The sequence below is a fragment of the Coregonus clupeaformis genome, unplaced genomic scaffold (assembly GCF_020615455.1).
Source record: "Coregonus clupeaformis isolate EN_2021a unplaced genomic scaffold, ASM2061545v1 scaf2328, whole genome shotgun sequence".
NCBI classification, from domain to species: Eukaryota; Metazoa; Chordata; class Actinopteri; order Salmoniformes; family Salmonidae; genus Coregonus; species Coregonus clupeaformis.
In genome coordinates, this window is record NW_025535782.1 from 32,501 (window position 1) to 42,142 (window position 9,642).

The 9,642-nt window shown below is 47.4% G+C and overlaps 1 protein-coding gene across 1 annotated transcript; it reads left to right on the forward strand.

Annotated features, from left to right (window-relative positions):
* The first annotated feature begins 3,427 nt into the window (after nt 1-3,427).
* Nucleotides 3,428-9,267, forward strand: LOC121546317 (pre-B-cell leukemia transcription factor 3-like). Its single transcript, XM_041857519.2, has 3 exons — nt 3,428-3,536; nt 6,035-6,121; nt 8,974-9,267. Exons 1-3 carry the CDS (start codon nt 3,477-3,479, stop codon nt 9,064-9,066), a joined length of 240 nt encoding a protein of 79 aa, XP_041713453.1. The 5' UTR covers nt 3,428-3,476; the 3' UTR covers nt 9,067-9,267.
* The last annotated feature ends 375 nt before the right edge of the window (nt 9,268-9,642 follow it).

Below are 9,642 nucleotides of genomic sequence, written 5' to 3' on the forward strand. Positions count from 1 at the left end.
AATCCATGTGTACGTGTGTGTATAGTGAGTATGTTATCGTGTGTGTGTATGCATGTGTCTGCGCCTATGTTGTGTTGCTACACAGTCCCCACTGTTCCATAAGGTGTTTAATCTGTTTTTTTAAATATAATTTTACCACTTGCATCAGTTACTTGATGTGGAATCGAGTTCCATGTAGTCATGGCCTATGTAGTACTGTGTGCCTCCCATAGTCTGTTCTGCACTTGGGGACTGTGAAGAGACCTCTGGTGGCATGTCTTGTGGGGTATGCATGGGTGACCGAGCTGTGCGCCAGCAGCTCAAACAGACAGCTCGGTGCATTCAACATGTCAACACCTCTCATAAACACAAGCAGTGATGAAGTCAATCTCTCCTCCACTTTCTCTCTCTCTCTCTTTCTCACTCCTCCCTTACAGCATCACATACTCATGGCTCCACTTCTTCCTCCTCCTCCTCCTCCCCCTCCTCCTCCTCCTACTCTTCCTCCTGCGTATACCCTCCTGATTCCGGGAAGACTCCAACAGAGATTTCCGGAAAACCAGGGAATTCATTGAAAGTTCCAGGAGTGTTGCAACCCTAGGTGGGACAATTATCCTGGTCTCTAGCGCATCCTGGTGGTTCAGCAGGAAATTACACTGTAATGTGTGATGATGTGGAAGAGGTGGAGGAGGAGGAGGAGGAGGAGGAGGAGGGGCCATGGGCATGTGATGCTGTAAGGGAGGAATGAGAAAGAGTGAGAAAGAGAGAGAGAGAGAGAGTCAGCCTAAAACTTGTAATAAATGTTAGATGGAAATTAATACAGTAGAGTCATTAATACAGTAGAGTAAACGCATGATGCAATTCATACATGTTGTCATATTATCATCAGACAGGTCAATTCATACATGTTGTCATGTTATCATCAGACAGTTCAATTCATACATGTTGTCATGTTATCATCAGACAGGTCAATTCATACATGTTGTCATATTATCATCAGACAGGTCAATTCATACATGTTGTCATATTATCATCCGACAGATCAATTGTAGAAATGAATGATAGCCTAAATATAAATTAATCAATTACTTTTTATTTGTATCATGTGTCTTACAAATATGAAGTGAGTTGATGACTTCATGTTTGTGGGGTGGATATCAATAATGATATAAAATGTAAATATACTTGAACTAAAATATAAACGTATTGGTCCCATTATTCATGAGCTGAAATAAAAGATCCCAGAAATGTTCCATACACACAACATTTTATTTCTCTCAAATTTTGTGCACAAATTTGTTTACGTCCCTGTTAGTGAGCATTTCACCTTTGCCTATATAATCCATCCACCTGAGAGGTGTGGCATGTCAAGAAGCTGATTAAACAGCATGATCATTACACAGTGCACCTTGTGCTGGGGACAATAAAAGGCCACTCTTAAATGTGCAGTTTTGTCACACAACACAATGCTACAGGTGTCTGAAGTTTAGAGGGAGTGTGCAATTGGCATGCTGACTGCAGGTATGTCCACCAGAGCTGTTGCCAGAGAATTGAATGCTAATTTCTCTACCACAAACTGCCTCCAATGTCGTTTTAGAGAATTTGGTAGTACGTTCAACCGGCGTCACAACCACAGATCACGTGTAACCAGGCCAGCCCAGGACCTCCACATCCGGCTTCCTCACCTGCGGGATCATCTGAGACCAGCCACCTGTACAGCTGATGAAACTGAGTATTTCTGTCTGTAATAAACCCTTTTGTGGGGAAAAACTCATTCTGATTGGCTGGGCCTGGCTCCCCAGTGGGTGGGCCTGGCTCCCCAGTGGGTGGGACTATGCCCTCCCAAGCCTGGCTCCGCCCCTGCCCAGTCATGAAATCCATAGATTAGGGCCTAATGAATTTATTTCAATTGACTGATTTCCTAATATGAACTGTAACTTAGTACATTTGTTTAAATTGTTGCATGTTGTGTTGATATTTTTGTTCAGTATAGATTAATGCAATTGAAAAACACTATCAGATATTTTATACACCAGGTTTTGCTCCATTCAGAATTTTGGAATAGACTCCCATCCAACTTCAATTTGCCACACCCCACATGATGTAGAATTTGAATTTGTGTGACAGGAAGTATAATTTTTAATTCAGTGTAATTCAAATAAATTTCACTCAGTCATAGAACATAAGAGTTTCATTGAATCTGACAGGTCACACTAGAGAGAATATAGTAGATGGCATGTGTCAAAAAGTGATATTTATATATAGTTATTTCTGTGTCTTATGTTTATGTCCTTTTAAGGACATCCTGTCCGGATGTCCTCATGCTATTTGGGGTGTTCTTATGTGACTTGATAGTGCAGCTGTTTCTTTGAAGTAAAGCAAATGTTCGCAAATAAAAAGTAATGGCCTGATGATTGATGTGTCGTGTAGTGACCTTGTTGAACTTAAAGAAAATGTGTTTGAAAAATGTGAAACAGTTGGGAATTTTTGTAGTGAACTTATGTAGCTGCTGGGTAGTGAGCTTGTGACCCCTTGTAGAATGAAAAAGTAATTTCCAGGGTAGGTCTGCCTAAGTATAAATAAGTGTTAGACTTGTCCTGTGAACACTACGAGCGACAGGAAACGTCAAGAGAGATAAACCACAGAAAACCACAGTAAACAGGTCTCCCACACCAACTCTAGGTGTATTGTGTCCTTCATGTCTGGGCCACAATGACAAAACCATCGATGCCATTCTTTTTTGAAGTCGCAGGCATTGCTACCTCGTCACCAGAATGTGAGCCGGCTACATAAGGGTCAGACTGGGGTCACACAGGGGGTGACAGGGGTCACTGTCTGAGGTCAGGGTAGGATGTATTACTACTGTTGTATTACTACTATTGTTAATATTATTACTACTGTTGTTATTATTCATGTTTACTTTGACAATATACATTACTAATTTTCCATGTCAATTAAGTAAATTAAATGAAATGACATCTCAGACCACCAAAGTGCACTACTTTTGACCATAGCCATGTTAGGCGTACTGTATCAGGAATAGGTTGTTATCTGAGTTTCCCCATAGGGTGAGAAGAATAGAATGTGATACATTTGTCATTTAGAAAGGTTCCTGTCCAGAAACATGCCCTAGCACCTGCATGCATTTGTTAGACTAGTTATCACTTGATTCAGATTAGTAGATTCTTTTCATTTTTCCTCGTACTGAGCAACATACTGAGTTCTCTCTCTCTCTCTCTTCTTCTCTCTCTCTTCCTGTCTCTCTCCATCCTCTCTCTCTCTCTCTCTCTCTCTCGTCCATCTCTCTCTCTCTCTCTCTCTCTCTCTCTCTCTCTCTCTCTCTCTCTCTCTCTCTCTCTCTCTCTCTCTCTCTCTCTCTCTCTCTCTCTCTCTCTCTCAGGTGTCTAACTGGTTTGGTAACAAGAGGATAAGGTACAAGAAGAACATAGGGAAGTTCCAGGAGGAAGCTAACCTGTACGCTGTGAAAACAGCTGTAGATGCAGCCAGCGTCTCCTCACAGGCCAGCCAGGCCAACTCCCCCGCCACGCCTAACTCAGGTACACACACTGGACATCACACACACACACACACACACACAAACTCGGTCATCACACACGTTTGGACATCTCAGACACTCACACATCACACACAGTCGTAGATCACGAGCACACACACACACACACACACACACTCACGCTCACACACACACACACACACACACACACACACACACACACACATACACACCAGCACCTCCAAGACCAGCCACATCTTCTTCACACAACTACTTCTCCCATAGTCTCCCTTCTAACAAAGTCTAAGCCCGCCTCTTAATACCTGCCCCCACCAATCACCTACTCCCTGCCACAAAAGCCTCTCTCCTGATTGGCTGGTTATGACATTCCGCAGGCTCGCCAGGGTCATACAGTCGGCCCAACACAGGCCACGCCCACACCGGTGTACACCCGACCAATGGGGAGGGGTTATTTGTCAGCCCTCCTCTGCAGCCTCAGGTAGGCCTGCAGTAAGAGCCCCCCCCCCTCCATCCACCTCCCCAAAATGGTTCCCCTGTTATAGCTGCTAGTTCCACTCTCCTGCCCCCCTCAATCCCCCCAAACTGCCACCTGTGTTCTCTGTTCTCCTTAGTATCACCTACCAACCCCCCAGCCCCTATAGGGCCCCTCTTACCACTGTTCAGTTGTAACTTTTACCCCCCTATTGTAACTTTGTGTTCCTCTCATGGAACCCTCTAACCCCCCACCTCCCCCTCAGCCTCCCCAGATTCTAACCCCCCACCTGCCCCCTCAGCCTCCCCAGACTCTAACCCCCCACCTGCCCCCTCAGCCTCCCCAGACTCTAACCCCCCACCTCCCCCTCAGCCTCCCCAGACTCTAACCCCCACCTCCCCCTCAGCCTCCCCAGACTCTAACCCCCACCTCCCCCTCAGCCTCCCCAGACTCTAACCCCCCACCTCCCCATCAGCCTCCCCAGACTCTAACCCCCCACCTCCCCCTCAGCCTCCCCAGACAGACCCTGGTAACCCCAGTGTGGTGGATCAGTCCAGACCCCTAGCTGGATACCCCTTCAGTCCTCACTCTACCCAGCCTGAACTAAGGCGTCTGTCTGTACACATGCAGCCCAACTCCGATCTTTTTCCAGATGAGTCTGCATGTGTAAATCCAGCCTTAATGCTGTATGTGAAACAGACCTTGTCTCACCCAGTGCCCCTTCATCTCCTGTGATACCATAGCCCTCTGTCTCTCTGGGGTGTCAGCTTAGAGCAGGGCTCTCCAACCCTGTTCCTGGAGAACTACCCTCCTGTAGGTTTTCACTTCGACCCTGTTCCTGGAGAGCTACCCTCCTGTAGGTTTTCACTCCAACCCTGTTCCTGGAGAGCTACCCTCCTGTAGATTTTCACTCCAACCCCGTTCCTGGAGAGCTACCCTCCTGTAGGTTTTCACTCCAAGCCTGTTCCTGGAGAGCTACCCTCCTGTAGATTTTCACTCCAAGCCTGTTCCTGGAGAGCTACCCTCCTGTAGGTTTTCACTCCAACCCTGTTTCTGGAGAGCTACCCTCCTGTAGATTTTCACTCCAACCCTGTTCCTGGAGAGCTACCCTCCTGTAGGTTTTCACTCCGACCCTGTTCCTGGAGAGCTACCCTCCTGTAGGTTTTCACTCCAACCCTGTTCCTGGAGAGCTACCCTCCTGTAGATTTTCACTCCAACCCTGTTCCTGGAGAGCTACCCTCCTTTAGGTTTTCACTCCAACCCTGTTCCTGGAGAGCTACCCTCCTTTAGGTTTTCACTCCAACCCTGTTCCTGGAGAGCTACCCTCCTGTAGGTTTTCACTCCAATCCTGTTCCTGGAGAGCTACCCTCCTGTGGGTTTTCACTCCAACCCCGTTCCTGGAGAGCTACCCTCCTGTAGATTTTCACTCCAACCCCGTTCCTGGAGAGCTACCCTCCTGTAGATTTTCACTCCAACCCTGTTCCTGTAGAGATACCCTCCTGTAGGTTTTCACTCCAACCCTGTTCCTGTAGAGCTACCCTCCTGTAGGTTTTCACTCTAACCCTGTTCCTGGAGAGCTACCCTCCTGTAGGTTTTCACTCCAACCCTGTTCCTGGAGAGCTACCCTCCTGTAGGTTTTCACTCTAACCCTGTTCCTGGAGAGCTACCCTCCTGTAGGTTTTCACTCCAACCCCAGTTGTAACTAAACTGATTGATCTTATCAACCAGCTAATTATTAGAATCCGGTGTGCTAGATTAGGGTTGGAGTGAAAACCCCTATAGGACAGTAGCTCTCCAGGAACAGGGGTTGGAGTTAACCTAAAGGAGGGTAGTTCTGTGTGTATATGCAGAGTGTGTGTATGCAGTATTAGTGTGTGTGTGTGTGTGTGTGCAGTTATAGTGTGTGTGCTTGTAACAGTGTGCAACAGTGTGTGTACCAGTGTGTATAAATATACTATTAGTGTGTGTACCAGTGTGTACCAGTGTGTGTATAAATGTAGTATTTGTATCAGTGTGTAAAAGCGCCCCCTGCTGGTCTGTTCCTCCAGGTGGATATCCAGCACCGTGCTACACTCCTGACGGGATGTTATGAGGAGCTGCCTGGAGGAACTCTGTTTCCTCCCCACTGTCTCCATGTGAGTATCTATGGTACCAGTCTGTTTCCCTCCACTGTCTCCATGTGAGTATCTATGGTACCAATCTGTTTCCTCCCCACTGTCTCCATGTGAGTATCTATGGTACCAGTCTGTTTCCCTCCACTGTCTCCATGTGAGTATCTATGGTACCACTCTGTTTCCTCTTACTGTCTCCATGTGAGTATCTATGGTACCAGTCTGTTTCCCTCCACTGTCTCCATGTGAGTATCTATGGTACCAGTCTGTTTCCTCCCCACTGTCTCCATGTGAGTATCTATGGTACCAGTCTGTTTCCCTCCACTGTCTCCATGTGAGTATCTATGGTAACAGTCTGTTTCCTCCCTACTGTCTCCATGTGAGTATCTATGGTACCAGTCTGTTTCCCTCCACTGTCTCCATGTAAGTATCTATGGTAACAGTCTGTTTCCCTCCACTGTCTCCATGTGAGTATCTATGGTAACAGTCTGTTTCACTCCACTGTCTCCATGTGAGTATCTATGGTACCAGTCTGTTTCCCTCCACTGTCTCCATGTGAGTATCTATGGTACCAGTCTGTTTCCTCCCCACTGTCTCCATGTGAGTATCTATGGTACCAGTCTGTTTCCCTCTACTGTCTCCATGTGAGTATCTATGGTACCAGTCTGTTTCCTCCCCATTGTCTCCATGTGAGTATCTATGGTACCAGTCTGTTTCCCTCCACTGTCTCCATGTGAGTATCTATGGTAACAGTCTGTTTCCCTCCACTGTCTCCATGTGAGTATCTATGGTACCAGTCTGTTTCCCTCCACTGTCTCCATGTGAGTATCTATGGTACCAGTCTGTTTCCTCCCCACTGTCTCCATGTGAGTATCTATGGTAACAGTCTGTTTCCCTCCACTGTCTCCATGTGAGTATCTATGGTAACAGTCTGTTTCCCTCCACTGTCTCCATGTGAGTATCTATGGTACCAGTCTGTTTCCTCCCCACTGTCTCCATGTTAGTATCTATGGTAACAGTCTGTTTCCCTCCACTGTCTCCATGTGAGTATCTATGGTAACAGTCTGTTTCCCTCCACTGTCTCCATGTGAGTATCTATGGTACCAGTCTGTTTCCTCCCCACTGTCTCCATGTGAGTATCTATGGTACCAGTCTGTTTCCTCCCCACTGTCTCCATGTGAGTATCTATGGTACCAGTCTGTTTTCCTCCACTCTCTCCATGTGAGTATCTATGGTACCAGTCTGTTTCCTCCCCACTGTCTCCATGTGAGTATCTATGGTACCAGTCTGTTTCCTCCCCACTGTCTCCATGTGAGTATCTATGGTACCAGTCTGTTTCCCTCCACTGTCTCCATATGAGTATCTATGGTACCAGTCTGTTTCCCTCCACTGTCTTCATGTGAGTATCTATGGTACCAGTCTGTTTCCTCCCCACTGTCTCCATGTGAGTATCTATGGTACCAGTCTGTTTCCCTCCACTGTCTCCATGTGAGTATCTATGGTACCAGTCTGTTTCCTCCCCACTGTCTCCATGTGAGTATCTATGGTTCCAGTCTGTTTCCCTCCACTGTCTCCATGTGAGTATCTATGGTACCAGTCTGTTTCCTCCCCACTGTCTCCATGTGAGTATCTATGGTACCAGTCTGTTTCCCTCCACTGTCTCCATGTGAGTATCTATGGTACCAGTCTGTTTCCCTCCACTGTCTCCATGTGAGTATCTATGGTACCAGTCTGTTTCCCTCCACTGTCTCCATGTGAGTATCTATGGTACCAGTCTGTTTCCTCCCCACTGTCTCCATGTGAGTATCTATGGTACCAGTCTGTTTCCTCCCCACTGTCTCCATGTGAGTATCTATGGTAACAGTCTGTTTCCCTCCACTGTCTCCATGTGAGTATCTATGGTAACAGTCTGTTTCCCTCCACTGTCTCCATGTGAGTATCTATGGTAACAGTCTGTTTCCCTCCACTGTCTCCATGTGAGTACCTATGGTACCAGTCTGTTTCCCTCCACTGTCTCCATGTGAGTATCTATGGTAACAGTCTGTTTCCCTCCACTGTCTCCATGTGAGTATCTATGGTAACAGTCTGTTTCCCTCCACTATCTCCATGTGAGTATCTATGGTAACAGTCTGTTTCCCTCCACTGTCTCCATGTGAGTATCTATGGTAACAGTCTGTTTCCCTCCACTGTCTCCATGTGAGTATCTATGGTAACAGTCTGTTTCCTCCCCACTGTCTCCATGTGAGTATCTATGGTAACAGTCTGTTTCCCTCCACTGTCTCCATGTGAGTATCTATGGTACCAGTCTGTTTCCCTCCACTGTCTCCATGTGAGTATCTATGGTAACAGTCTGTTTCCCTCCACTGTCTCCATGTGAGTATCTATGGTAACAGTCTGTTTCCCTCCACTGTCTCCATGTGAGTATCTATGGTAACAGTCTGTTTCCCTCCACTGTCTCCATGTGAGTATCTATGGTAACAGTCTGTTTCCCTCCACTGTCTCCATGTGAGTATCTATGGTAACAGTCTGTTTCCTCCCCACTGTCTCCATGTGAGTATCTATGGTAACAGTCTGTTTCCCTCCACTGTCTCCATGTGAGTATCTATGGTAACAGTCTGTTTCCCTCCATGTCAGTTTTTTTAACTGAGGTCTTGTAGGTGGGAGACCAACTCATGTAAAAACCTTCAATTGATGTCTGTCTTTTATCACATCTATTTCCCTCCTTTTAATCTCCTCTCTCTCTCTCTCTCTCTCTCTCTCTCTCTCTCTCTCTCTCTCTCTCCCTCTTTCACTCTACTCTCTCTCTCTTTCTCTCCCTCTTTCTTTCTCTCTACTCTCTCCTCTCTCCCTCCTCTCTTCCCTTTCTCTCTCTCCAGGTTGATAGTGGATGGCAGGACAGCACTGACCACCCCTCTCTCACCCCCCCTCACGGGACACCGGGCAGCGTGCACTCGGACACCTCAAACTGAGACACCAACTCCCCCCAACCCCCCCCTTCCAAACACCCCTCTACCCTTCAAATTCCCATTCCTCCACCCTCACACAGCCTCCCCTCTACCCACCCAATCCCTCAACTGTGTCTCAAACTAACCCAAGTCCCCCCCCCTCACACACACGTTCAGCCGTACCTCAAGCTGAGACAACTCCCCCTCCCTTACCTGTAGCTGAGCATCACTCTCACCCTCCACTCCCGATGTACCATAACCCCCTAGCCCTTACCACCCTCCTCCTCTCCCTCCCTCCCTCCCTCCACTCCCGATGCACCATAACCCCCTAGCCCTTACCACCACCCTCCCTCCCTCCCTCCCTCCCTCCCTCCCTCCCTCCCTCCCTCCCTCCCTCCCTCCCTCCACTCCTGATGCACCATAACCCCCTAGCCCTTACCACCCTCCCTCCCTCCCTCCGTCCCTCCACTCCCGATGCACCATAACCCCCTAGCCCATACAATGTGATTTTCTGGATTTTTTCTGGATTCCGTCTCTCACAGTTGAAGTGTACCTATGATAAAAATTACAGACCTCTACATGCTTTGTAAGTAGGAAAAC

What these genes read in the sequence shown, in the direction of transcription:
- LOC121546317 (XM_041857519.2), top strand. Translation starts at nt 3,477, where the DNA reads ATGCAGCCAGCGTCTCCTCACAGGCCAGCCAGGCCAACTCCCCCGCCA. An exon ending in CCCCGCCACGCCTAACTCAG is followed by an intron (nt 3,537 to 6,034) that starts GTACACACACTG and finishes CTGTTCCTCCAG; the next exon opens with GTGGATATCCAGCACCGTGC. An exon ending in TTCCTCCCCACTGTCTCCAT is followed by an intron (nt 6,122 to 8,973) that starts GTGAGTATCTAT and finishes CTCTCTCTCCAG; the next exon opens with GTTGATAGTGGATGGCAGGA.